This window comes from Cornus florida, unplaced genomic scaffold (assembly GCF_030987335.1).
Source record: "Cornus florida cultivar Cherokee Brave unplaced genomic scaffold, ASM3098733v1 CherokeeBrave_3.0.0_Hap2_Chr11, whole genome shotgun sequence".
Lineage (NCBI taxonomy): Eukaryota > Viridiplantae > Streptophyta > Magnoliopsida > Cornales > Cornaceae > Cornus > Cornus florida.
The window spans coordinates 342,042-369,756 of NW_026775581.1; the positions used below are offsets into that span (position 1 = coordinate 342,042).

General features: G+C 38.9%; 3 protein-coding genes and 1 pseudogene across 3 annotated transcripts; 1 reads left to right on the forward strand and 3 right to left on the reverse strand.

Moving 5' to 3' along the window:
• The first annotated feature begins 415 nt into the window (after positions 1-415).
• LOC132283867 (fimbrin-2-like) lies at positions 416-1,941 on the forward strand. Its single transcript, XM_059785902.1, has 4 exons — positions 416-610; positions 1,044-1,199; positions 1,510-1,698; positions 1,814-1,941. The coding sequence occupies exons 1-3, from the start codon at positions 519-521 to the stop codon at positions 1,562-1,564; spliced, it is 303 nt and encodes a 100-aa protein (XP_059641885.1). The 5' UTR covers positions 416-518; the 3' UTR covers positions 1,565-1,698; positions 1,814-1,941.
• On the reverse strand, positions 1,903-15,561 carry LOC132286098 (fimbrin-2-like). The gene is made up of 5 exons (XM_059788365.1): positions 15,548-15,561; positions 15,217-15,409; positions 14,428-14,466; positions 13,903-14,019; positions 1,903-2,422 (listed from the first exon to the last, which is right to left on the reverse strand). Exons 1-5 carry the CDS (start codon positions 15,559-15,561, stop codon positions 2,324-2,326), a joined length of 462 nt encoding a protein of 153 aa, XP_059644348.1. The 3' UTR covers positions 1,903-2,323.
• Positions 15,562-17,452: 1,891 nt separating this feature from the next.
• Positions 17,453-21,677, reverse strand: LOC132283032 (uncharacterized CRM domain-containing protein At3g25440, chloroplastic-like). Its single transcript, XM_059784902.1, has 4 exons — positions 21,539-21,677; positions 20,154-20,450; positions 18,723-19,128; positions 17,453-18,131 (listed from the first exon to the last, which is right to left on the reverse strand). Exons 1-4 carry the CDS (start codon positions 21,542-21,544, stop codon positions 17,581-17,583), a joined length of 1,260 nt encoding a protein of 419 aa, XP_059640885.1. The 5' UTR covers positions 21,545-21,677; the 3' UTR covers positions 17,453-17,580.
• On the reverse strand, positions 21,545-22,807 carry LOC132283031 (protein WHAT'S THIS FACTOR 1 homolog, chloroplastic-like; annotated as a pseudogene).
• Between the last annotated feature and the right edge of the window lie 4,908 nt (positions 22,808-27,715).

Here is a 27,715-nt window from a genome sequence, read left to right on the forward strand (position 1 = left end):
AACGATACTTAGTTAATTTATCTATTGGTAGTAGGTACTTTGATAAAGTATGTGCGATGTTGTGGCAATGGAAGCATGCCATGTCTTGTTCGGTCGACCTTGGCAATTTGATATAAAGTACAACATAATGGCTGCAAAAACACTTATACTTTTAATAAAGATAAGAAAAAAATAATTTTGGTTCCATCTAAAGAGGAAGAAGTTACACCTAAATCTAAACTAGGGGAGGGTGTTAATTTACTCTCTATGGCCAATTTTGAGGAGGAATTGGAGGAGAGTGGCGTGGTATATGTTGTAATTGGTAAAGAGAAGTTTGCAGGAACAAATTGTCCAGCTGCGAGAGTAGAAGCAACGTCTTGGTGCCGCATAGGAGTAGCTAGAGTGGTGCTGAAACTCTAAGCCCCTGACATTATGCTCACCTCTTAAATGTTCTTGCACCAGAGCACAGTAATCCATCTACATTGGCTGTAAAAGATCCTTTAGAAAGAGTGAGGTTAATTCTTGAACATGCAGATAGGATGGGTTGCAAGAGATACCTAACTGCAAAAGATATTGTTGAAGGTTCTCCAAATCTTAACCTTGCTTTTGTGGCACATATCTTCCAGCATAGGTAAGAGTGGAGCCCACTGACCTTCTCTTTTCATGGGAAACAAAATCTATTTTGAAATGATTCTTTTTGGGTTTTGTTGTTATGTACTTTTGCTCAATCTTTTAATATAAAAACAAATAGTGGTTTTGGTGGATACAACCATCATGCATTTAGGCATTACTTCTTGGAATGTTGCAAGCCTCATCACATTCATGCGCATACAGAATAACTTTGTACCATTTACATAGCTATCCTAAATTATTTCATGGAATTAAGAGTTGTATATGTTCAAAATCCTTTCACCCACTCCCTCGAATAACTTTTTTCATTTGTTTGTTAAATGTTTAGCCTGTTCTTAGTATTTATGATTCATTTGTTATTTTCCAGTTATTTTACTTTAATTATCTAATAAGTGTTAAATGATAGACAAAGCTAACTTAGTTTTTACCTGCAGGAATGGCCTCTCAACCCAGACGAAACAAATATCTTTTCTAGAAACTTTACCAGATGACACCCAAATTTCTAGAGAAGAGATGTCATTTCGCTTTTGGATAAATAGTCTTGGAAATTCAACATACATCAACAATGTCTTTGAAGACCTTAGAAATGGGTGAATACAATCCTTATTTGACCCAAATTTACTCCTATTCTCATATATAATTAGTGTCAATGTATTTTTAGAATTCCTTAAAGAAATTTACAAAAATGATCACATTGTTTATTTTAATTTAAGTTTCATTATCAAATACCCTGTTTGAAAGGTTGAAATTCATCTAAGCTCTGAAATATTGGAAATTTTCTTATGATTAAAATTAAATGAAGGTCTTCCAAGTATAACAGTTGCTCCAGGTTGTATTTGCTTGATTATTATCTGTTGTATTCATTTTATTTATTGAAGCAAAATTTCTATTTGTCTGCAGGTGGATACTTTTACAGACCCTTGATAAGTTGTCTCCAGGAATAGATTGCAAGTAAGCCTCCAATTAAAATGCCATTCAGAGAAGTAGAAAACTGCAACCAAGTTGTCAAGATTGAGAAACAATTGAAGTTTTCCCTGGTTAACATTGCTGGGAATGACATTGTTCAGGGAAATAAGAAACTAATATTGGGTACGTTCTTTACTGTGGCTGTCACAAGTATAGTAGATATTATTGTGAAAGCTTTTGATGTATTGTAAATTTGTAATAAATGCTTTTGGTGGAATGCTTGGACTTCCTTTTTCAGCTTACTTGTGGCAATTGATGCGATACAACGTTCTGCAGCTTCTAAAGAACTTGAGATTTCATTCTCATGGGAAGGAAATCACTGATGCCAACATTTTACTAGTGTTGTAGTGGCCTTGCACACTCACACACACTAAGGCACTTAAGTTGGCAAGGAAAGAACACTTTTATTACTTCAAAGAATGCTTTGTACAAGACTAGCTCTCAAACTCTCTACAAAGCTCTCAAACTCACTTCTAGGACTTGTTGTCTACAAAATGAAATCCCACTCCTATTTATAGGCATCCCTATCCCTAATGGATGGCTAGGATGCACTTTAACCCATGGTGGGGATCGATTCTCTAGAATTTTCTCCCACCTTCTTCACACTTCCATACTTATCCACAAGTATCTATAACATTCTAGAACTCTCCATACTACTCCACACAATTCTGGAGAACTCCAGAACCTTCCACACACTTCTACACATTTCTACGCATATCTAGAATCTTCCACACAACTCTAGACTACTCTAGAAACTCCCATGCCATGCAGCGTCCAACTCAGCATCTGCGTGTCGCCTGCGTGGCGTAACCTCCATAGGCGGGGCGTGACAATAAGCTTCTCCATCCTGCAGGGTAAGCATTTTTATATGTTCAAATATTAGCATTATTTGAATAACACATTTAAACTTAACATAACTTGAAAAATATTGCACATACCATTACACCAATCCTTGTTTTTCATTGTAGGCATATATAATAAATAAGAAAAATTATATAGTTATTCAACTCCCATAAGCAAATGAAACTATATGGAAAATGTAAAACCAAACTCCTTCATACCAAGGGTGTTGAAGATGCAAGAAATTCATTTTATCTTTCTCTCTCTAGAACTCTTACACTTCAACAGAATTCCCCCTTTCTCTATCCATTACTTCTCATATTTATAGATACTTACAAACACTAATGGACTGCTAGATCTGGGCCCGTTCCTCTGTGAGTTTTGGTCATCTTTGATGGGCTATTCGCGTTCGGCCCATATAGCAGTATTTCTCTATGGGCTTGACCCATCTGCTCGGACCGGATGCCATGTTCGCGGGTCATATCCGGCCCATGTCACTCCTGGCCTCCTCAACTGCCCCCATAATTACTCCTTGTTTAATAAGGGGGTAATTATTAAAGGCGTCTCATCATGATGTTGACGGCTCGAGAAACCCTTATGGGGGAACGGACGGTCGGATCCGGAATCAATGTTCCGGGGTTCGATAAACTTCTTGCCTCCCTGACGCTTCGGCCCTCGGGTCCACTTCGCCTTTATAAGGCTCTAGAATGCCACTTCATGCCTTTTTACCGTCTCCATTTCTCTCCATCATCAGTCAAATCTCTCGCTCATCTTTTTAGAACAGTGCTAAATTTCATCCGGTGAAATTCTTCAAGAGTCATTCTTCCAGCGATTTTGCAATGCTCTTTGTTGCTTTCTACCCCAGAGGTTAGTCTTGTTCCTTTTTACTTTCGGCAGACTTCTTTTTACTCTTTTAGATCCTTCAATCGCTTCCACCATGGTTGTAGATCTAAATGTTCTTCGTATGAGACTTAGACTTCCTGACAACATCCAAGTTAGGGTTTGCCCTAAGGATGTTAATATTATGACCGGTGCCGGCCTTCTTCCTGGCGAGGTTTTATTTACTAACCTTCAACTGAATGTCGTTAGGTTCCCTCTGCATCCCTTCTTTAACTATGTTTTCAATAGACTGGGGATATCCCCCCTGCAGGTAAACCCCAATTTCTTTAGAATCATATCCGTTATGTTACTGTTGATTCGTGACAGAGGTCTGGATCTTGACCTCATAGATCTTCTTCTTTGCTATAAGGTCAGTAAGATCCGAACTGACGAGCCATTCTACCACCTCTACCCGATCGACAAGATGTCCATATGTACGGATACAATCAAATCTGAAAAGGGTTGGAGGGATAACATTGTGGGTGTTAGTAGGGCCTGGTCTTCGCCGGCTGCAGAGGATTACCCAATCTCGAGCGCCTTTGGCGTCTGTTCTGTCTCCTCGTATAAGAAATTCAAATCTCATAAAAACGATTGTCCCTGCGAAACATGTGTTCCTCGCTTTTGTACTTTCTTATGTCGCTCCTTAGGCATATCTTGTGATGACTTGAGCTACAGTGTTTGCAGGGATAGGAGTAATTACTTAAAGAAATACGTTCTGAACGATATTCCTTCTTGCTCAGACCTCCTCACTTCAGACAACCTTCTAGCGCTCTCATCCCTCGGCTATACAATGAGCAGGCTTCAGATTCCTTCCTTTGGTAGGAGGAAAAATCCTCCCACAGCCACTTCTGCTACTGGAGCAACCTCCTCTCCTGCATCAGCCTTTTCTTCAGCCACCATCTCTGACACCATCCCAAGTACGGTGGCTATTGATCCTGTTGTCAGCACCCCTGCTACCAACCTGAGCACATCTCCACAGATCACTACTACCCCTACTGCCGTTGGGGGTGCTCGGGACAAAGAACGAGGCAAAAGACCTCATCCTGACGGTGGAGTCAACCTTGAGGAAGAATCTCTTACAAGAAGGACCCGAGTCTCTGGGCCGAGCGCTCTCTTGCATCGCCCAGTTAGAGCTCCTGCCCCCTCCGGGCCTGTTGCAGCTGGTGCCTCTGCTTCTGCTTCAGCTTCTGCCTCTATTCCTGTTTTACCACCATGGGCTCCTCGATACACCCGAACGGATGGGACATTCGTGAAGCCGAACGAGACCATGTTGAAGGATGGCCAGACCGCCATGGCGTATTATAGGAGCATGTGGACTCCAAAAGACCTTGAGGCGGCGAAGGGTCTGTCACAAAAGGATGTGTTCAGCCGCTTTCCCCAATCTACCATGGAGGTGACTTTTATTTTCTAACTCATGAATCCTCTCATACTATTTGCTCTTGCCTTCTTCCGACCAGGCGATCGGTTTAACCAATATCCATGCATATCTATGCAGACTTTGTTCGGTATGATGGCTATGCAGAAACAGGTGGAAATGGGGAACGCCAGGGCCCGTAAGTTCTCTGATAGCCTGGATGTGGCTAATAAGGAAAACGACCTTCTTGCCAGCAAGAACACCGAGATATTGGCTCGGCTTGAAGAAACCGAAAAAGAAAGAGATGCTCTGAAGAAGGAAACCGACTCTCTTCAGGATGAAAAGGATGCCCTCCAGCTTGAGAAGAGTGTCTGGCAGACTGAACGTGATTCAATTAGAGATGAAAATGCAGAGCTCCAGCGCCTTCTGGCTGACGAGCAGTCTGCTGGGATGGCTTTTGAGAAAAGAGCTCTGGACGAGCGCAACACTCTGATTGATACCATTAGCAGAGTGAATGGTGGAATGCTGGCTCTTCATGCTCGGTTCTCAAGAGTTGGAGCTCTTAGATATGCTCAGGGATTCCGAGATGGTTTCTCCGACCGAGTTCCGACTGAGGGCCAGACCAGCTTAACTCCGGATGAAATTGATAAGGATCTAGGGATTGACCCTCTGGGGGTCTATGTTGACCCAGAACCCACCAAAGCCGAGCACATATTTGATGAATGTCAGGAGATTGCTTCCTCCAGGATCACTACATCTCCTCTTACTGTTCAGCCTCTAATCGCTCTTCCTTCGTCAACTGTGGTATCTCCCATAGTCACTGCTGACGTTGGGCCCCAGCAGAATGACTCTGTTATTCATCTCAATTCCCCACCTCATGAGGGTGAGATGGCTGACGGGAACGAGGAGGTGGATCAGCACAACCAGGAGGCTGTCGGTACTGAGGCAGCTAGCTAGGGCTCTTCCAGATTCTTCGATTCCATACTCTTTTGTAGTTATGTGACTTGAATACTTCACTTTTTGTAACCTCAATGCTTATTATGAATGAGATGATAAAACTCTTTTTTCTTTTTTTTCTTCTTCTTCTCTTTTTTTTTTTTTTTTGTGCTACGCTCTGTTCAAACCCACTTTCAATATTTTTTCATATTAACTTTGTCGTGTGCGTGTTTTTTAGCAAGTGTCCGGCGTTCGGCTTATGGTGCCAGCTGCCACTTATCTTGCTTAAGTGCATGGCGCTCGGCTAGAATGCCACTTGCCACTTGGCTTTTCATTTTTTAGCAAGTGTCTGGCGTTCGGCTTATGGTGCCAGCTGCCACTTATCTTGCTTAAGTGCCTGGCGCTCGGCTAGAATGCCACTTGCCACTTGGCTTTTTATTTTTTAGCAAGTGTCTGGCGTTCGGCTTATGGTGCTAGCTGCCACTTATCTTGCTTAAGTGCCTGGCGCTCGGCTAAAATGCCACTTGCCACTTGGCTTTTCATTTTTTAAAACCCTTTGAAAAAGAAAGCTATTTTTATAAATCTCAGGAATTTGCACATTCATACGTACTTGATTGAAAACAAACAACATCAAATAAAACTGAAACTTAGCTTTTATTGATAGTACCTCTTCAGAGACGAGCATTCCAGGGCTTGCTGACCAACCTTCCCGCCATGGTCTCTAATATATATGCCCCCTTCCCTATGGCTTCTGCAATTCTGTATGGGCCTTCCCAGGGTGGCATCATTTTTTTGACTATCCCCACCTTTCTTTTCAGAACCAGATCGCCAGGGGTAAAATCTCTGTGTTTCACTCTTTTGTTGTGACTATTCGCCAATACTTGCTGGTATGATGCTAACCTTATTGCTGCAGCGTCCCTCTTTTCGTTTATCATATCGAGGTTCAATCTTAACATTCTGTCGTTCTGATTTCGACTCCATGCTAAGCTTCTGATAGTTGGGACCAAGTGTTCAACCGGTATAACCGCCTCGGTACCATACGCCATTGCAAACGGGCTCTCCCCAGTCGGCCGCCTTGGGGTGGTTCTGTAAGCCCATAGGACGTTCGGGAGCTCATCCAACCACTTCCCTTTATGGTCCTCCAGCTTCTTCTTAATGCATGCGTAAATTGTTCTGTTTGTAATTTCTGCTTGTCCATTGGCCTGGGGATGACTTACTGCAGCCAACTTCTGATTAATTCCATACTCCTCCAGCAGTTCTCTTACTTGCTTGTTGTCGAGGTTCGTGCCATTATCCATGACTATTGACCTTGGAACGCCGAAATGGCAGATAATATGGCTCCAGATAAATCGTCTCACATGAGTCTGAGTCACGCTTGGATATGGTTCTGCTTCCACCCACTTAGTGAAGTAATCCGTGGCCAGTAGCACATACTTGTTCTGAGCTCTTGCAGTTGGCAGAGGACCGACCACATCCATCCCCCATTGCGCGAAAGGCCATGGCAAGGCCATTACGTGCAATTCCTCAGGTGGTTGGTGGATCAATGGTCCATACCGTTGGCATTTATCGCACCTTCGAGAGAACTCCTCCTCATCTCTTGACATGTTCGGCCAGAAATACCCTTGTGTCATTGCTTTGTGCGCTAACGATCTTCCCCCAGAATGGTTGCCACATACGCCTTCATGAATAGCTCGCAACACCTGCTGAGCCTCTGTGGGGGTGACACACTTTAAGTATGGGCCAGAGTAGGACCTTCTGTACAGCTGGTTATGCACGATGGCGTATTTTGCAGCATTCTTTTTGATTTTCCTAGCTTCATCCCTTTGCATAGGCAAAACGCCATCTCGAATATAAGTGATGATGGGGTCAATCCAACTCGGTTCATACGGTATGACATTGACTTGCCAAGGGTCAGAGTCCAAAGGTTCTTCAAAAATAGATGGCTGGGTCAGTATTCCTATTGGAATCACCCTCGCCAATGTCTCGCCAGAACTCGAAGCACTACATGCTAACCGGTCCGCATCTGCGTTCTGTTCCCTCGGTAACTGTATGAATTCAATCTTTGCAAAGTCCTTGGCTTTATGCTGAACGGCAGAACGATATGCCTCCATCGTGTCATCCTTGGTCGCGTACTCACCATTTACCTGCCGAACAATCAACTGTGAGTCACTATAAACAGTCAAACTTCTGACCTGTAGCTCTCTGGCCAACTTTAACCCATTCAGCAACGCCTCGTATTCCGCTTCATTATTGGTGGCTCGGAACTCAAGTCTGAGTGTTTGACTCAAAGAAGTACCCTCTGGGGTTTGCAGTTTGACCCCAATTCCTGCCCCCATCTGGTTAGAGGAGCCATCCACATAAAGTTTCCAAGAGCCGCATCTAAGGTCTTCTTCCGTATCCTCAGAGTCACATTCTAGCAGGAAATCGGCTACCGCTTGTCCTTTGACAGCTGTTTTCGGCTCATACGTTATGTCAAATGAGCTTAACTCTATGGCCCACTTTGTTATTCTGCCCGAGAGTTCTGGCTTGTGCATAAGCACTCTGATTGGAAAAGTTGTTAGAACAGCTATAGGGTGGGATTCGAAATAATGCCTCAACTTTCTTTTTGCATTTACGAGTGAAAGTATCACCCGTTCGGCCTTCGAGTACCTTCATTCTGCCTCGGTCATTGTCTTACTGACATAAAATACCGGGTGTTGCACCCCTTCCTTGCAACGAATCAGAACAGCACTTGTCGCAACACTAGATACTCCAAGATATAGATATAATTTTTCTTCTGAATCCGGGGCTGACAGGACTGGTGGATTTTGCATATATTCCTTCAAATGGGTCAATGCTTGTCGTTGTTCATCCCCCCAGACCTGTCTTCCATGACTCCGGATCGTGTCAAAGAACGGCTTGCAGCGGTCTGACAACTTAGAAATGAATCGACTTAATGCAACTATTCGTCCTGTGAGGGCTTGCACCTCTCTGATCGTCTTTGGCTCGGCATTCTTAATCAAAGCCTCTGCTTGAGCGGGGCTAACTTCGATACCTCTGCAGTTGACCACGTGTCCCAAAAACTGACCGGAACTCACACCGAACGAGCACTTGGTTGGATTGAGCCTCATCCCATATCGCCTCAGCATATCAAATATATCTTGTAGATGTTTCAGATGATCATCTTTTTTCCTACTATTTACCACCATATCATCAATATAGGCTTCCACAATCTTTCCTATTTGATCCTTGAAAATTTTGCTAACAAATCCTTGATAAGTTGCTCCCACGTTCTTCAGTCCGAAAGGCATAACTTTGTAGCAGTATGTCCCTCGCTCGGTTACAAAAGAAGTTTTTTCTTCATCTGCCGGGTCCATAGGGATCTGATTATAACCTGAATAAGCGTCCAGAAAGGTTAAACGCTCATACCCGGTGGTGGCATCCACCATTTGATCAATCTTTGGCAGCGGGAAGCTATCCTTCGGACAGGCTTTGTTTAAATTGGTGAAATCAATGCATACTCGCCATTTCCCATTCTTCTTCTGCACGACAACGACGTTGGACAACCAATCAGGATAGTGCACTTCTTTGATGAATCCCGCATCGAGCAGCCTATCAACTTCCTCGGCTATGATTTGGTTACATTCTGGAGCAAATCTTCGTTGTTTCTGCTTTACTGGTTTGAAATTGGGATTGACATTCAAGGAATGACAGGATACGGAGGGATTAATTCCAGGCATGTCTAGGTGACTCCATGCAAATACATCGGCATTGTGAGACAAGAAGTCAATTAGCTCCTGCTGCTCTTCCCTGGTCAGTCTTACTCCTACTCTGGTAGTTTGCTCTGGCTTGGACTGATCGATCTGCACATCCAGAAGGGGCTCTTCGGTCAAGTCAACTGACTCATCCACCCTATTCTACTTGGGCCGAGGTTCCTGTAATTGCTATCTGGGGCTCGCCGAACGGACGGGCGCCTTCCCTTTCCCAGCATATTTTAGTGTGACGGAATAACACTCTTTGGCTGCAACCTGATCCCCACGAATGTCTATCACTTTATTTCCATCGGGTCCGAGGCACCTCATGACCTGATGCAGAGTTGAGGATACACCTTGGACTCTGTGAATCCATCCTCTTCCCATCAGGAGATTGTACGAGGGGTGAATCTCCACAACCACAAAAGTTTCCATAATAGCTCGTTCTGCAGCTTGAACTTCTACTTCCACCATTCCGATGGGCTCCACCCTCTTGCCATCAAATCCTAACAGGGGATTTCCAGTGGGCTTGAGCCTCTTTGGTTTAATCTCGAGCCGATCAAATGTGTCCCTCGGTATGACATTCGCACTACTTCCGGGATCGATCAGAACTCTGCACACCAGGCAGTCCGCCACTGTCAAGCTGACTACCAACGGGTCTTCATGGGGGACTTGAACACGCTGCAGGTCTGTCCTGTCGAACTTTATCTGTATCGATGTGATCTGTTGGTGCAGAGTATTCACACTGCTGACCCTTTTCTTCATCTGCGCCTGTAGTAGGCGCGTTCGGAGTAGCTCATTTGAATCTTCGCTGGGCTCGGGTCGACCGTGAATAGCATTGATTATACGAACTGGCTGTGAATTGTGGGAGCTTTGTTTCTGACTCATTTTTACTTGCTCCATCGGTAGATTCTGCTCTATCGCCGGGCCTTGAACATAACTCGCGAACTCCCCTCTAGCTATCAACATCTCCACTTGCCTTCTCAAATTCCTGCATTCGTTAGTCTGATGACTGAAATCGGAATAGAAAGCACAATGTTTAGTCTGATCCCTCTGTTCGAGGGGTTGCCTAATTGGCAGTGGTGGATGAAACTTATCTTTGTTCTCCTGATATAGTCTCGCCAGAGTAACCTTCAGCGGAGTGATCAGCTCTTCCTCTCTAGACCTCTTTTCTGCCTTCCAGGAGGTCTGACGTTGCGGCTGAGCCTGCTTCTGCCTGATCTTTGCCTTAGACTTTTTCTCGGTCGACACGATCGACGCTGTCCGAGCATTGGCTGCCTCCTCTTCTTCTAGGCGCACAAAGCCATCGGCTCTTTCATTGAGTTCATCCATAGTCGTCGGTGTGTTCACTACCAGACTGGTATGGAACGGAGTGCCACGTGTCATGGCTAACTTGAAGGCTTGAACCACTGTAGAAGGGTGGCATTCGATCACCATACTCTTAGTGAGATTAAACCTGGTGAGAAAAGCCTGGAGACGTTCATCTTTGTGCTGTTTCATTGTGAATAGGCTCGAGATGTCCTTCGGCGGACGCTTGTTCCCATAGTACTGGCTTATGAACCAATCGCACAGGTTTCGGAAGCTATCAATGGAGCTCCTAGGCAAGTTCTTGAACCAGCTGAGCGCCGGTTCGGCTAGACTTGTAGGGAAACATTTGCACATTAAAGAGTCGTTCTCCGTATTCAGGGCCATCTTCAACTGGATATGGTACACATGATCGATCGGATCGGTTTTTCCGTCAAACAGAATAAAGACTGGCATAGCAAACTTCCTTGGATGCGGAGCATTCAGGATCTCGTCAGTGAATGGTGAATCAACTGTCCGAGCCGCGGATCGGAGTGCTTCATTCTCTCTCTGGAGCCCAGCGGTAGCTCTATGAGCTACAAATCTGCTCTCCGAACCGCGATGAGTGATTGTAGCTATGGAGGGTCGGTAAGACGGATCGAACGACCGTTCCTCAATGAGCTCTCTTTGCCAAGGCGATACAACTCGACGGCGATCAACCTCTATCACTTCCTCTCGGTTGAACCTTTCCCGATGCGGATCGAAGGTCATGGCTTCGTTCTGTCTGATCTGCTCATGTTGTGGATCAACGTGAGTCGATCCTTCGTGATCCTCAACTCGACGAACATTTGGCGGCAAATCGTCCATCCTCCTTTCATCACGGTGGAGAGCTGACTGATTGTTCTGGTCCTGCTCGCCTTGATGTGCGATATTAGATTAAATACCTCCTTCACCGGCCGGAAGTGGACGCGGAACCGCGGGTATTTGCTGATGTTGCATTCCAGCTTTCAATTCTGCATTCTCTTTTTTGAGAGCTTCGATCAAGTTCATCAACTCCTCAAGCTTCGTTTGCTGGACAGCCTCCATCGGATTGGAGCTTTCACCTATCATTATTCCTGAACGGAGTAAAGGCATTAATCTCAAGTTCGTGAGTAGATCTGAGCTTCGTGAGTGCGAATTTTTCAGATCTGGTTTCGAATATTCCGAATTATGCTTACGGTTGACGAGATCTGAATTGTCCGAATTCTAAATCTGTCAGATCCGGCCACAATCGAACAACTCGTTGTTGCGTAGATCTGAAGCTACTTCCGCCAAAGCAACAGGAACTAAAATTCCTCCAGAATAGGTCACAATCGCTCAGATCTGGATCCAACTCCCAAAGATCGAGTTTCGTCTCCACAAATTGGTCTGAATCCACGCAATATTGATCAATGATCAATCAATCTTCAACGATTCCCACAGACGGCGCCAATTGAAGATGCAAGAAATTCATTTTTTCTTTCTCTCTCTAGAACTCTTACACTTCAACAGAATTCCCCCTTTTTCTATCTATTACTTCTCATATTTATAGATACTTACAAACACTAATGGACTGCTAGATCTGGGCCCGTTCCTCTGTGAGTTTTGGTCATCTTTGATGGGCTATTCGCGTTCGGCCCATATGGCAGTATTTCTCTATGGGCTTGACCCATCTGCTTGGAACCGGATGCCATGTTCGCAGGTCATATCCGGCCCATGTCACTTCTGGCCTCCTTAGGTGCATAATGAATAAACAGATACTAACAGGGAAAATTAAAAAAGAACTTGATAGATAAAGACGTTAACACTAAAAGAAATAGTTTTTGGATTATCTAATGTTGTCAAAAGAAATAGTTATTGGAAATCTACCAAGAAAACAAAAATAACAAAAAGTTAACAAATTTACTTTCAACTAAACTAAAAGAACGGATAGACATTACATTAGCTAGTTCAATAACAGTTATAGGAAGAGAAAAAAAAGCAAATATAGATAGTCACCACTCACCAGCAGATCATGAAATATAGCATGCAAGAAACCCAGATGACAATAAGACTGGGAAGAGAGTAGGGAGGAGGGGGGCCTACAGTCGACCCACTTAACTACACCTATGTGAATTTAATTGAGAATTCATGTAAAACCATCCGCCAGGAGATGAAAAGCAAAAGTAACTAGCAATGTTTGTTTTCATTGAGTAAATTACCAAGCTATGTAAGTTGTTAATACACTAAGCACTAAAGTTAAGTTGTGGGTTCAGCGAGTCTATTAATAATTCCTGTAAATGCTAAAACACTTGGTAACTAAATTCTTGGGTAAACTCGTTTCCCCTCCAAATGCTTAGCTCTTTACAAGATAATAAACAAAATATACAAAAAGATGAGGATGTTGAAAATGATTGTATCTTTGTCACGGTATGGGAGATATCCATGCATCTCGAGGAATGGAATCACTGTGTTAATAGCACGAGGACCCAATACCCAGATGATATGGGGTGCAACACTAGTGAAAAGTAGTCTGGTGATAAATGTTTATCCCATAAGGAGAATATAAAGAAATAACATTGAAATCCGCTTTTCAAATTTCATGAACAATAAAATTAGAAAAAAGAATGAAGCCGAATAGCAAATCTTAACTGGTTTCCCTTGGATTATTGCATCTAGAACAGAGACAGTTAGCTTTTCACCAATGTTAGTAAAATGTTCACTTGACAATCAATCATCTTGAACAGCATAATTTTCTACTATTTGTTTTTTGTCTTTTTTCGGTTTTTGAAGTTTTTAGAAGATTTTATCCAATTACAGCATGCATGATAATAGATATTCTAAACTTATCGGTAGTTTGATTATACTCAAGGCTTGACTTGCCGTATTTTAAAATCCTTTTGATTGTTTTCCTTATTTTTTGAACTTTCTTAACCTGATTATTTTTAAGAATCTTTTCAGTTACACTCAAATGATAAACACATTATTACTTCTATCTCTAAGAATGTATTCAAGTACTGAAATGATATGATATATTGATATATAATATATTCTTAATCTTTTCTTCAGTCTAATATATACACAAGCCTACAGAGCCCTGCAAGTCATCAGACAAAAAAAAATTGTCATCAAACAAAAGGAACTATTCCAAAAGAATAAGAGAAACTGACAAATTTTAAGAAACATAAATTCACAATTCAACACTCAATAGTATACTGGTTCTGCCGTTCTGGAAAGAAGAATTGAGGTAAATAAGAATGAAAATGACATAACTATAAGAGAAAAAATCAATCAAAATCAATATACCTTTACATCAGAAGAAAAGTTTGAGACGGTTTTCTTGAATCCTGCTTTTTTCAGCTGAAAATTCATCCACCGAAGCAAGATCTTCTCTGGTGGTAGACTCATCAACTCCTCCACATCCTGATAGATTCATATATAATACAATATTTGTCGAATAAATTGTGAGACTAATATCGTTATACTATTACTAATCAATTCTGACAAAAGGGCACAATGACAATGCTGAAAAAAGGGCATAGCATCACCTTACTATATCATCAACCAACTCCACCAACTGAGGTGTTTTCTTTAAATTGAGGTCCGCCAATAGTTGTATCAGAAATAGCATACATTTTATAGGTCAAACTATTTGAAACACATGGTATAATGCTACATAGCAGTCTATATCAGCTCCAAGGATCTGAAATCTGATAGTGCTTTCATTCTATACTTGGATCTCTTATAGCATTTGTATAAAATTTACAAACCACAATTGCGAACCCAATGCAAGTGAGAAATTCAGTTAAGTGGATAAGTAAAGAATCTTACCTTAATGATTTGAGAAATCACCCCAAGCATGAGATGACGCTGAAATGCATACAAAATTGAAAAACATTACTATTGATAACAGAATTGCAAAAACTAATTGATTGAGAATAAATAACGTAGACAATCAAACTTGATATAATCCAGTGTGAGGTAGAAAAGGACAAAAATTAGAAGAATTAAAGACTGAAAAGGCTTTGGCTCAACACCTTTAGTAAAAACAGGTTGCAAATGAACGGATTATAATAATATAATGTAACTCACCCATATTTTTATATATTTGTTTTCTTAAAAATAGTTCTAGCAGTAATCAGGTTAGACAAATTGGTCAGGTTAATGACTAATAAAAGGGGCGAATCTTTTTGACCTGTTAATACAGGTTCTCTTCAGATTGGATAGCACACAGAGACACAGCTACCCAGTGAACAACCTGCACTAAACTAATGACTTTTACTAACTGATTAAATGTGTAACTAGTGAATAATTTATAACAAAATATAGAATCTGCAATCTATTACATCAAAAAAAACCTATATTGGAATTGAAAGAGTTGCAGCAATATTCGCCTTCTGGTTGACTAAAAACAACACTGAACCTTGCAGGCCTTCCCCTTTGGACCACATGCCATAGGATATCAGACAAATTGGTTTAATGCTCCAGAAGGAGGTTCTTGAGTATGAAAGTGAATTGAAAGTTGGCAGGTTCCCAAACAGAATATCAAGTAAACTAGTCCAAATATGAGCAAGATATAATGATTTTCTATCAATAGCAGAGCATTTATACTATACATACCCTTCCTTCAATGAAGTCTTGGGTGCCTATATCGACCACTGTACAGCCAATAGCCTTGGCAGAGTTGAGACATAAGGTATGGTTTTCATTTCTTTCCCAAGGATTGAGTACACTGTTAGTATTGATTGCCCGTTCGTCAATTGTCCCAGGAACTGCCACGTTGATAAGCTTAATGTATCCGATAAAAATTATTCTAAGAACTTAACCCAATAATATGAAAGAAATGTATATAAATATATACATACACACAAAGAGACAGCATTTATATTATATATATATATTTATAATAGGAAGAAAAAAAAATGCTTCTTTTAATAATTAAGCCACGTACCCTTGTTCTAACATTTCACTGGGAAAAACAAACAATAATTAGATATACACCCACTTGGGATACCTATGTAACACCATGCAATATGGGATCTGGTTATGCTTTAAATCTTGCAAGAGTTTCATTTGGAGTGGGCTCATTTTGTTGTGCCGTGCGTAATTATATCATGTCATATCGTATTGGACACTTGTAAAATTTGTAAGATGTTTACTAGATTGGAGATTTCCTCTAAGAAACTAAGAGTAGGATTAGAATTTATTTAATGAAGAATATGTAGAAGGGATCTTGGATGAAAAAAATAAAATAAAATAAAAAATAAAAATAAAAATTGAGCAGAATGATATGTTGCTGAGTATTGATATTCAACTATATTACTAGTGTAAAACTATAGCGGAACTTGAGATTTTTTCCTCAATGCAACATTTTATAATAAATCTTACCCAGATATTTACTGGGGTGCTGCTTGCAGGATGAGAAGGATCAAAGAATCCGAGAGCTGACACTTGAACTTAATAATGAGACACAACAATGAGTTGCGCACGGTATTGAAATATGTCGAGGAACACACCAATCACTTGTCAAAAAGTGTTCAAGACATAGTTCAGAGAATAAAAGAGCTTGAAAATGAACTTTCAGATTAGGGTTGTGTTAAAAAAATTTTATAAATTTTGTTTCTTTGGGTTTTTGTTTAATGCAAACTTTAGGACAGTGAGGTATGTTTGTTGAATGCCCTATATAGCCTGGAAATCATTTGTACAGGTGATTGTCTTTCGTTTCCTTTGGGCATGTGAATTTGTTAATGGTGTTTGCTAGTAAGATTGATTTGATTTGGTGTTATTACGTGAGAGTGGGTTGTGAAAGAGATACTGGGTAATCTAGATTAGTGTTGCTGCAGTTGTTCAGTTGAATTAAAGAAGAAATTAAGAGAACCAAGAGAATGTCTTTTTACAGCTTACTGCCTTTTAGGCTTTTAGCTTGTCTCAAACTCAAAACCAAAGTACTTGATTGGGAAGGTAAAAGATTTTCCATCAATTTTTACTTAATTTTTTTCAATTCACATAGTTCAGATCAATTTTTACTTTTCACTACTGTCATAATCAATGCCTTTAGTGAACGCTATTCAAGGGTGTCTTAAAGGGAAAATAGGTATTGCTTGGATTCTATTTTGGAGGGTCCTCTGAGAATAGAAGACTTGTTCACAGACCTTCCTTTCCACAGGGTTAAACCCTTGTCACTAATCACTATGGACAACTGGACGTGGCATGGTCATAAAAAAAATTTTGGGAGGAGGGAACTTGAAAATGCAAATCAATTGTGATGAAGAAGCTCCCATACTTGTCGAAGAACTTGCAACCTGGATAAAAAAACCAAAAAGCTACATGTAACATGCAGGTGCAACTGCAGTTGAAATCAATAAGCTTATCTCACTCGGGGCAATAGGGAGAACTACTTTTTTCACACTGAATCATGAATTTTGATCTTGGCTACCACATGAATCACAAAGAAGAAGAAAATCTATCAAGAAAATATGTGTTGATCCTACGTTTATGGGATACTGTTACTAAAGACGGTATTTGGTTAGGGGGTAGGGGGCATCCAATAGACAGACTGTGTTTATCATTCATGCACAAGGTAGACACGACCTCTTCAGTGATGAGTGCGCCAAGTTCTCAAGGAAGACAACACTGGAGACCGATCAGTTTTACACGAGTCAGATACAACCTGTCTGATAATCAGTTCCTTCGGAAATCTTGACAAACACTTGAAGAAAGAGGGAAAACAAGAAGGTGCTGGTTTTGTTTGAGAGCATATTTGATAACTGGTTCCGACTTAATCGCAACTTATGGGAATTATCAAAACTTTGACGTCAAACTGGAAGTTCCTCAACCTCATTAAGCCAGACAAAGACTGCCACAGATTTAATTGTTCTGAAATGACGAATGTTATTGATAATATGCACAAGAAGATGTTAGCAATTGTTGCCAAACATGACCTTAAAAAGGAAGATCGATCAATTCTATTAGTTTATGAATCTTCTATTTCCTCTTTTTCTTTAGAAGTGAAGCAGCTTGCAGAAACATCCGATCAACCTCATCAACGTCGGGTAACTCTGCATCCTTTTCCAATGATTTGGCCTTTTTCGAGTCTGCAGATATTTGACGCAGGTGCTCCTCAAAATCATGTGGTTTTGCATTGGTTTGTAGTGGAAACTTTTCGAACTCATTTAAGTAAAGGGGACGTTCTACCTTTTCAGTATCTGTCTCAGAATCTGTTTCAAAAATATCTGAAAGAGCTTTAGAATCTGAACCCATATCAGAATCCATCAAAGAATCGTCCTCCTCGGGGCATTCATCATTTCTATCCATTATCTCTCTCAACTTATCTGAATCCTCCAACTGTGGATTTATATTGCCTCCACAGTTAGCCCTGTCAATGTCAGTCAAGGGGGTTTCTTCAACAGCCTTGCTTTTGTTTTCAACTTTGCTTGCGGCCTTTGCCTGAAGCAGTTCAAGTTCCAGCCCAAGTCTCGGAATATATTTCCTAACAGCTCGGAGACCATCCCTGTATTTGGACTTATCCAAAGCCTGTATAAGAGGGAAATAAAGTGAACATAGGGAAAGTTCCACCCAAGTAGACACAATACAATCTAAAAGGTTTGTTTTCTTAACGTCCATAGACTAACAACACTCCACAGAAGAGGAATTTTGCTCTGTTGGCTGGGGATATCCCTTAGGATCCACCAAACAGAATGCCCAAAACCTAGGCCACTATATGCTCGACTGTGATAACATCTCTACACAATTCGTATGGAAGGGTGTTTACATCTAGAGTTTTCCATCACAGCAAGAAAAAAGAAAAAAGAAAAAAATTAATCCACTAAAATACTACGGTAACTCATATCAAACCCAATTAAGGCTTATGTCCCACCTACACGAGATCAGGAACGCATTGTTTTTCTCAATGTAGATGTAAATTGCATATGCGTCTACATGCCATAAAAACTAATAAGAATCATCATAGATTCAGTGCAAGAGAACATGAGCAAATTTTAAGAAATTGGAAGCAATTCCCGTCTTCAGTTTATAAGTATTGTAATGTACATATATTTATAGATATGTTCATGCATGCATAAAAGATGAAGAGATATATAGACATGAAGAGCAATAGAAAGACAACTTCGTCCTGGGAAGAATGATTCTAGGTGACATTATCTCTGTTGGTGGCTGAGAGTAATTCTTCCCCCTGTACATAATTATTGTGTTGTCTTCTTGAATGTCAAGCACAATCCCTCCACTCAATCTCACCAGTTCTGTAGCAATCTCCTTGACCTCCTCTGGTGAGAATGTCTTCACCACCACCTTCAAGGTCTGGTGTTTCTTCCAATGCAAGTGCATGTTAAGGATTACACCCTGGTATATTCCTCGTCTGCCAACTGGCACATAGTTCTTAGTCTGGATGCCCATTTTCAAAAAGTAGAAGTGCTCTTCAGGGGTCAAAATCTCCGGATCATGGGTTGTTTCTGAGGAATATTTAGGTTCGATCTTTTTTAGAGAATCAACAAGCCTTTCCTCTTTCTTTCGAGCCTGGAAAAAGATTACATGATCCATCATAAGACCTCCGACTATAGGTGCGGTCCACAAGGAAATGCATTTAGGAAAAAGAAAAGGAACTGGACTGTATAAATATACTAACTATTGAAAACATCAATAAATTTTTTTGTTCTGTCAAACATATCACAGCATGGTATAAATTTCAAAATTTTAAGCCAAAAGTCGGTCCTAATCTGAACTAAGAGCCGTTATAAGTGTAAGAAACACCGTTACCATTGTTCTCCACACTTCATTGAATAAAGCAGACAATTTACTAGTCAAGATTGCAAGTACCATCCTACCCTATCTAAGCTTTTAGATAGGATATAGAGATTTTCGGATCCAATCAATAGTATCCTAGCCTTTCATATCATACTGATTGTTTGTGAGCATAGCATATCATTTAAAACATTTTATTAATTTGATTATTGCAATAATTTCCAAGAAAGCCAAAGTCAATCTAATTTTAGCAAGAAACATTCTCTGCACAACCATCCATACTTATGTTTAAGTATGGACTCGATGGTTGAAAATTTATGAACAAAAGTGTAAATGCGATAAAATAGCTCATACTAATACAGTATAAATATGACTATCTAGTTCAAAGCAAATGGTAGCAGCGTACAAGTATATCAACCATTGCATGAGGCTTGTCTATAGAGCTCCTGGCAACTAAATTTGCATGCACTATGAGATCGGAATCTAAATCATGCTGGACGGTGATTGGGTAGACAGTTAGACACGCTTGATGGGCTATAAACAGAACTATCACGCTACACCAGGCATCAAAATGATTTGTAGCTCCCATATAAGAGAATGGCAATATTCAAAAGGGATGCAAGCAGTTGATTTCCAAGGTAGAAAATAAATAGTAGAAGCATTTGAAGTCCAACTGTCCTAAAAGCAAGTACCCATTGTGTATCTTAGATCCCATAGAAGAAAATATACAATAATCACAAAATAATAATAATAATAATAAATAAAGTAAAATAAAATAATAAAAAAAATTGGAAACTTACCTTTCTCAATTTGTACAAATATTTCTCTTCTAGGGTCATTCTTTCATACTCTTTCTTCTTCTTCCACCTAAAGAACTTTATCCACCTTACAACTGCTCGTTTTCCCTTCAATTTCTTCCTCTTGGGTTTAACATCACAAGCACCATTGGCGTCTGTGCTGCTTCCAGTGTGGCCTGCTTGCTCCACAACTTTGTCAACCTCATTCAGAAGCCGACCCGAATGAATCCATTTACCCGAAATAGAAAACCTTTGTAACCCATAAAGTGGCCCACTGGCACTTGGATCCTGACTGAAAACCTTGCATATAACATCAACGACACTACTGCAGAATCAGTTTTATCCTAATACATCATTTTTTCTAATTTAAAATTTTTAAAATATTATTTTAAACTACATTTATATTAACAGATGTACTACATGAAATTCCTCACTTTCAATTATACAAACATATTGGTTATTATCACAGTATAAGTCAAAAAAATTAATAATAATAAACTATAGTCTTAGAGAGAGTTCAAATTGAATCTTAAAAATGATTTCTAAAATTTCATCTAAATTTCTAAATGTCCATATGAATAAACTGTTCCTCAATAAGGATTCAATGTGCTGATCAGTTCCAAACAATGCAATTAAAGTGTACCTTATTATTTTCAAAGAAAACACTACTTAAGTCAATCAGAACTTATTGATGGTCAAAATATACATGTATTTGGGATATTCATATCATCATCTGACCTTAAAAGTACAAAACAAAACCACTTTAAAATTAAAATGAGTGCTTTGAGTGCACTTTTTGCGCGCCCCCCCTCCCCCTCTTCCTTCCTTCCCCCCTCTTCCTTGAGGTGGGTAAGTCTCACTTGTATTTTGTTATAGACAGAAAATAGGCATGACAAAAATAAACAAATAGAAAAACCACTGGAAGGAAGATAAACACAATAGCAGGCCCCAAACAAAAGGAGCCATCAAAAGCCAAAAAGCAAATAAGGCTTGCTATTTTATATGGAACGCCTAACTAATCTTAAGCATTCCCAACTTCACGATCCAGGTGCCAGTCATTTCCAGATAATGCAATTAAAGTGTCCTATTTTTAAAGAGAACACAACTTTAAATATATCTAAACTCATTGATGGTCTAACTAAATATATCTGTTATACACACACACACACGCGCGCGCGGCTCATCAAAATCGAGATAAGAAAATCAAAGAGAATGATTTTGGAAAGAAAAAAAGATCATTACTTTCATAAACAAATGCATCAGTGCAACTTGGATGACTACTTGGGAAAACATCAAATCCTTAAAGAGTAAATGTAAGATTTTTTTTTCTTGTTCCCCAGTAATTAAGAGTAAATGTAAGATCTTGATAGTATGATACCAATCCATACCTTCATTCAAATATATGGGGCACTGTCATCAAAAAGAATTTTATAGAACCGTCTCCTTTCTTCTGGATCAAAAATGCCACTTTGATCACCTCCCCGATCATCTTGTTCAGAAATTTCATTGTTTTGGATTTTATTCTTCTCTGGTCTTACAGCAATCATGCCTGCCTTCTTCTTTTCTAAATTCATTAAATAATGTCTTCGATTATATTCATGAAGCCCCTCTTGCATCAATTCCCCAAATTTGTCCTTTACAACAACGAGTGGATCCTTGTCAACAAGTTCTGACCCGTTATAACCTTCTCTAAGAAGAACTGTGTAAATTTGGTACTTATTTGAAACATAGAATATGCCAGGATGCTTAAGCAGCAAAACGTTCAACTTTTCTGGTAAACAAAACTCTCTTCTAAAATGACATAACTTCATAATTGACACTTTCTTCCATACGGTCAGTGACAGTACTTCATGCACCAAACCCACTATTCTCTTCTTCATTTCTTGCGATCCCTCTACTAAACTTCTTGGATCCAAGTACGGTGAAATATATGGATTTGAATTAAAGTCACGAAATCGCTCCCACGATTTTACCCAAGTTGAAGGCAATGAACAGGAAAAACAAGGCTCGGCATCTTGGTCTCGTGCAATCTTTCCAATTGCACAAATTGCCAAATCAGGGTCCCAGGAGATGAGCTCAATCTCCATCGAACTCCGTCTGCCACTGTAATTAACAATTCGAAACATTTCTGGGTACTTAGGTACAATTCTAATCAAATAATCATCTGGAAATCCAAAATTTCTCTTCAACTCATTAAGCTTCACAACATTGAGCCTCTGATTCAAGCTCATCATTAACAACTTAGCTAACCGCTCCACAAATAGCGGTTCCTGCATATCTTTCACAGATTCTTCCTCTTCTACTAGATACATCATTCGTTTCGTTAATCAACAGTAGTGCTCATCATTCTCGAAATAGACTTCGAAGCAACCGGGATACTTTTTAAGCCAATTGAGAGCTTTCCCTTGGAGATCAAGAGTCTTGAACTTTTTCTGGAGGAACTTTACAGGTGCCACCTGGTCGGGGTATCGAAGAATTATGTTTTTGATCTGATTGTTGACTATCCATCTACGGTTTTGAGATAGAGCTGATTCAAGATCAGGGTCTTTCTTCATTGACCAGAGAGAGAAGTTTCGAAAAAGATCAAGACATGGCAGCGAAGAAAAGATACCATGGTTCCAATAACTTCGGTTTAGTAGACACAGGTTTAACAGCATTTTATGATTATCTCCGTGTATCCTTTCAGTATTCTATTGAAATCATGGCCCTGTATAAGGGCAAACGAAATAATGAATAACTGAAGATAACGTAACAACTGAAAATATGATTTGAAAAAAATAAACAAATAAATAAAAATACAGGAAAGAGCTATATGTTGCTGAGTAATCATTAATTTGCAATTGTTTGCTGCAGAATTACTGAAAATAGTTTTTCAAATGATGGGATTACTAAAGTGAAAAAAAAAATACACATATATCTGCAATGATATTCATAATCACAACGGGTTAACTTAGCAACATTCAAGAACCTAATACATAAATGTTTCAAAAGCCATATGCATAACATAAAGCAAATGAGTGCAGATAAAAAAAAACAACGAATTTTCCCCAGAATTAAGGACTAAGAATTATGAAATGCCCAGCTGAGCCAATAGAATCGAAGCTATACCTAACCAAAAGTAAGAACAAAAAAACCATAACATGGTCTCTTAGTTCCAGTCCGGCCTATCGAACCAGAAAAGCGGGTAATAGTGGTAACTTTATAATTATCCCCTGTCGTTGTTGACTCAGGGTCTTCTACGACGGTTCCAACCCATTGTAGAAAGGGGACTTTCTAGAACAGGCAGCACCCCTTGTAGAAAGATTGCTTTCTACGACGGTTTGCGCCCCTTGTAGAAAGCAATTTTAAAAAATAAAAAAAAAAAAATTCAATGGAATTTCCCGGTAGTTCACTCCAAATTCTTTCAGGGAACTAGCACATGAGTCTTTGATACCAATAACTTCCTCTTGTATCATAAGGAGCACCAGCAACAACCAACATCTGAAAAGCAAATCAGTCCTAAACTATAGTAACAATTTAAGAAAGAGCATAACAGGATATAGATTCTCAAATCTCATCATTTGTATATGATTTTTTAACATCTATCTTTTCGAGAGGTAAAATATAATCCATTAAGAATGCCAAGAAGGATACACATATTTTAACAATGTATAGCACTATAGTATTTTAATAAATTTTACTAATATCTTCATCATCATATTTATGCTAGACAGAAACACACATTGAACATGTGAGCCTATCACAGAAAGGAGACTACGTGAACCTAGCAACTGTGGAAGCGATTTCAAAATGAAGCCTAATGTCACTTTAGAAAATTCTACAAGCAAAAGACAAGACTAAAGCAAAGATTGGCTTCATATAGCAGTAAAGATTTTCAGATGGAAAAAGAAAAAAAAATTATGACCTCTTCAAACAGGTTTCACTGCCTTACCATCAATATGTGCAATTTAACTTCCTTAAACACCCTAATCAATTTTCTAACTCAAATCACATCAAAGCCCTTTTGTTTCATGGAGCAAACAACATTTTCACAGTGGAAGTAAATGATGCTAACATGCTATATCCAGATGAGCTTTATGTAAAAAGAAGTATGAAGAAGCATGCCTCATGCTGCAATCTCATTGCTTACAGTGTAGGACAAGATGTTCATGCAGAAAATAAGGAAATAAATAAAGAGGAATAGAAAGAGAGAAAACAAAACCTAATATTTAAAATAACAAAAGCAACGAAAGGAAAAAATAAAAAAAAGGTGTTGATTGTTGAAAAAAAAAAAAAAAAAAAAAAAAAGAGAGAGAAAACACCATTCTCAGTTTTGTTATAACACCGTACCGGGTTGTAAGATTCAGAGCTCTGAATAGTGCAACAGATAATGCAGCCACCTGCACCCCAAAATAAAAAATAAAAAGAAAAGAAAAAGGAATGTAAGTTTTCCTCGGAATCCAAAACATCATGTACATTACAACAGACTAAATCGCTTTGTGCAGCAAGCAGCAACTAGACTCTTTTCCAAAAAGGCAAATACATAATCAAATAACCACAGGAAGGAAAGCTGTTCGCAAGCGCTGCGAAAAGAACGAATGATTTTGCACAATTTCTACAAGTAGGGAGACATTAAGGAAAATATTGTTTCTACAAGTTGAGGAACACTTAAAAACAAATGGTAGAGCAGACATAACAAGCTGAAAGCCCAACAAAAAAATAAAAAAATAAATAAAAAAGAATTTGTAAAGCTGACATAACAAGCTGAAAGTCCAACACCAGCCAGATGATTTATAGTTTACATCCCTTACAGTTTGTATGCATCCTTCAATGTTTAATTTACATTCTACAGCAAGGAAATGCAAAAAATAAATTACATTTTAGGAATTATACCTCATTTGGAGTCCCTTCATGAGTCTCAAGAGCAAATGCCAGGGCTGAATGAAATGATCTCTTTGTACTTCTTGGAGTTCTAATATGAAAATTATTATGAAACTGCAAGTGATGCAAAAAAGCACAGCAAATAATAAATAGAGAAAAACAGTGAAAGACATGGTCTCTACATGGAAAACAAAAAATAGCAAAAGGAGAAGAGAAAAGGTAAAATTTATAACAAAATAGAACAAAAGAATATAAAATATTAACAAAAACACCATACACAATTGACAAGCGGAGCCAAAGCATTTGCAGTCAGTTTTGTGACATCTGATATTTTCAGCAGGTGCATTGGTAGAAGTGAAAGTAAGGACGTCTGCCATGACAATTAAATTTTATAAGGATTATCAAACTATGCTTGTCTTCTTCTATTTAAATAAGTTGAAAGAATAAAGAACAACAAAAAATGAACCAGTAATTCTCTCATCAATTGAAGATAACATTTTGAAACTGTACGGCGTGCGTTCACACAAGATAGAATCATAAGACACTAAAATAAATATCGAGAAAAGGCACCAAAATTAAATCCAGAATTAGTTGGGGCAGAAACAGAATACTACAACGAAGATCCCCCTCAAGTTGTGATAAAAAGAAGGAAGAAGAAAAAGAAAAAGAAAACAAGAAGTATGCTAACTCATATCTTTACTTATCACACTCTCTAAAGGAATGGATTATGGTTATGGTTATCCTGGCCTATGGCCACCCATTCTTGGCCAGTCTTGTTCCTAAAGAGCATTTGAAATCCCTGGCCAAGGGATATTTTATGGAAAGCACCCAAATATACATCAGAGGAATGCAACTTCATAGATAGGAACTTCAAACTACATAACCATCTTTAAAACCCATTTCCATAACCTTACCATTCACCTTCCTACTGGCCTTTAGCCTATAGCCTAAAAAATGAGATAGTGTATATATGATTAGAAGCCTAAAGCTAATGCAATGCCAATCATGGGGTGGTGGTGGTGGTGGTGATGGTGGTGGTAATAATAATAACAGAGAGTAATACAATCATACAATGTATTTCATCAAATTTCAAGAAAAAAAAAAAAGAGAGAGAGTAAATGGCAATAGAGTAAGACTACAATCATACCAATCGGATCAGTTATAAACTGTTATAGTACTTCCTTGGATGGGTTGTTCTCTTCTATGCGTTGTTTTGTTATATGCCGACAACAATGCTCTTGAGGAGGCACCTAAAAGTGTAATTTAGATGGATCAATGGAAATTCAAACCTGAATAAAAGATGCCTTTATCATAATTAAGTACTCACTGATATAACGATAATAATTTTAGAAATAATATTACTTGTCTGTGGCAGTATACACAATAATTTCAGCTTTCAATTGCAGTTTCATACAACCCATTAACAGAGTACTTAGAACACAATGAGAACCCTAAAATTTTCTGATGCTATATGTGGAAAAACAACAGTAATATAATTAGTAAAAAGGAACAATCACCGATGGAGAGCTCACAGTTTTAAAATAAAAACTCCATTATATAAATGTGCAAATATATAATAATATTTGGGTTCACAAAATGTATTCAAATGGAAAGAATCAGACAACTTGTTTCATATAGAATGTAAATATACCATATAATCTCTCTCACACACACACTCACACAAGATACATATATAAATATATTCTTGGATTATAGATGTAGATTTACAACAATTTGAAGGCGGCGAAACAACTGAACTCACCTGGCCGCCAACTTGCTGGCTTTCTAAATTCTCTGAACACAAACAGAATAGGTACGAAGAAGACAAAGAACGATTCGAACTCTATTGAAGGTTATGAGGATCAAAATTAGATGAGGAAATTGAAGTAAAAACAGAAGAGGATGAAGGCTTTCAAAATCCTCTGTTCATCAGCTTCTTCATTTTCTAGGTCATATTTAAGCAAAAATTCACAAATTTCGAACATAGTGTAGTGAAGAGGATGAAGATTGTGCGTGTTACGGCAGATTGTAGATGCCTATTCAATTTTTGATTGCTAGGTTTGCAGAGAAATCTATTATTTAGGATTATTTAGATTATCCCCAACATAATGTAGTGAAGAGGATGAAGATTGTGAATCTGAACAATTTAATTTAAGCAAAAAAATATATGTTTCAGTATAAAATAAATAATTTTTAAGCAACAATATATCTATTTCAATCTAAATTAAATAATTCTTGAATAATCCTCAAAGGTTTTGGATGCTAATGGGAGGTAATTTATATTGGATGTTCATTTAAACTTCTCATAGACTCTGGTCTAGGCAGAGGGTGCTGGAAATGGCCTAGTATCAATACTGTGGACCTTATGGAAATTAGAGAGAATATGTCCTATACTGTTCCACCTGACTAATAACACGGGTCAACTTATATGGCGTATTTAAAACATATAAATGGCGAATCACCATTTTCAATACACTTAATCTCTAACTCTTCATATTGCATTAACCTCCTTCAAGAAAAAAAGAATAATAATAGTAACTAAATAAATAAAACTTAACTACACATGATCATCTTATAGGAGTAATTTCAAGCCATGACAAGATATCCCGTTTCTCCTATTTCAAGTAATTGCCATTCAAAATTCAATTACATATATTACCCACCACACTACCACTAAACAACACAAGAATTATATACAACTATAA

Excerpts from the sequence above, each read along its gene's own strand:
- LOC132283867 (XM_059785902.1), top strand. The coding sequence starts at position 519 with ATGGGTTGCAAGAGATACCTAACTGCAAAAGATATTGTTGAAGGTTCT. Across the intron at positions 611-1,043 it reads GCACATATCTTCCAGCATAG|GAATGGCCTCTCAACCCAGA; the intron begins GTAAGAGTGGAG and ends TTTTACCTGCAG. Across the intron at positions 1,200-1,509 it reads TTTGAAGACCTTAGAAATGG|GTGGATACTTTTACAGACCC; the intron begins GTGAATACAATC and ends ATTTGTCTGCAG.
- LOC132283032 (XM_059784902.1), bottom strand. Across the intron at positions 19,129-20,153 it reads ATTTGTACAAATTGAGAAAG|GCTCGAAAGAAAGAGGAAAG; the intron begins GTAAGTTTCCAA and ends ATCTTTTTCCAG. Across the intron at positions 18,132-18,722 it reads AATCATTCTTCCCAGGACGA|AGGCTTTGGATAAGTCCAAA; the intron begins AGTTGTCTTTCT and ends TCCCTCTTATAC.
- LOC132286098 (XM_059788365.1), bottom strand. Across the intron at positions 14,467-15,216 it reads AAGACTTCATTGAAGGAAGG|CGTCATCTCATGCTTGGGGT; the intron begins GTATGTATAGTA and ends TATGCATTTCAG. Across the intron at positions 2,423-13,902 it reads ACTTTTCTTCTGATGTAAAG|GATGGAGAAGCTTATTGTCA; the intron begins GTATATTGATTT and ends CTTACCCTGCAG.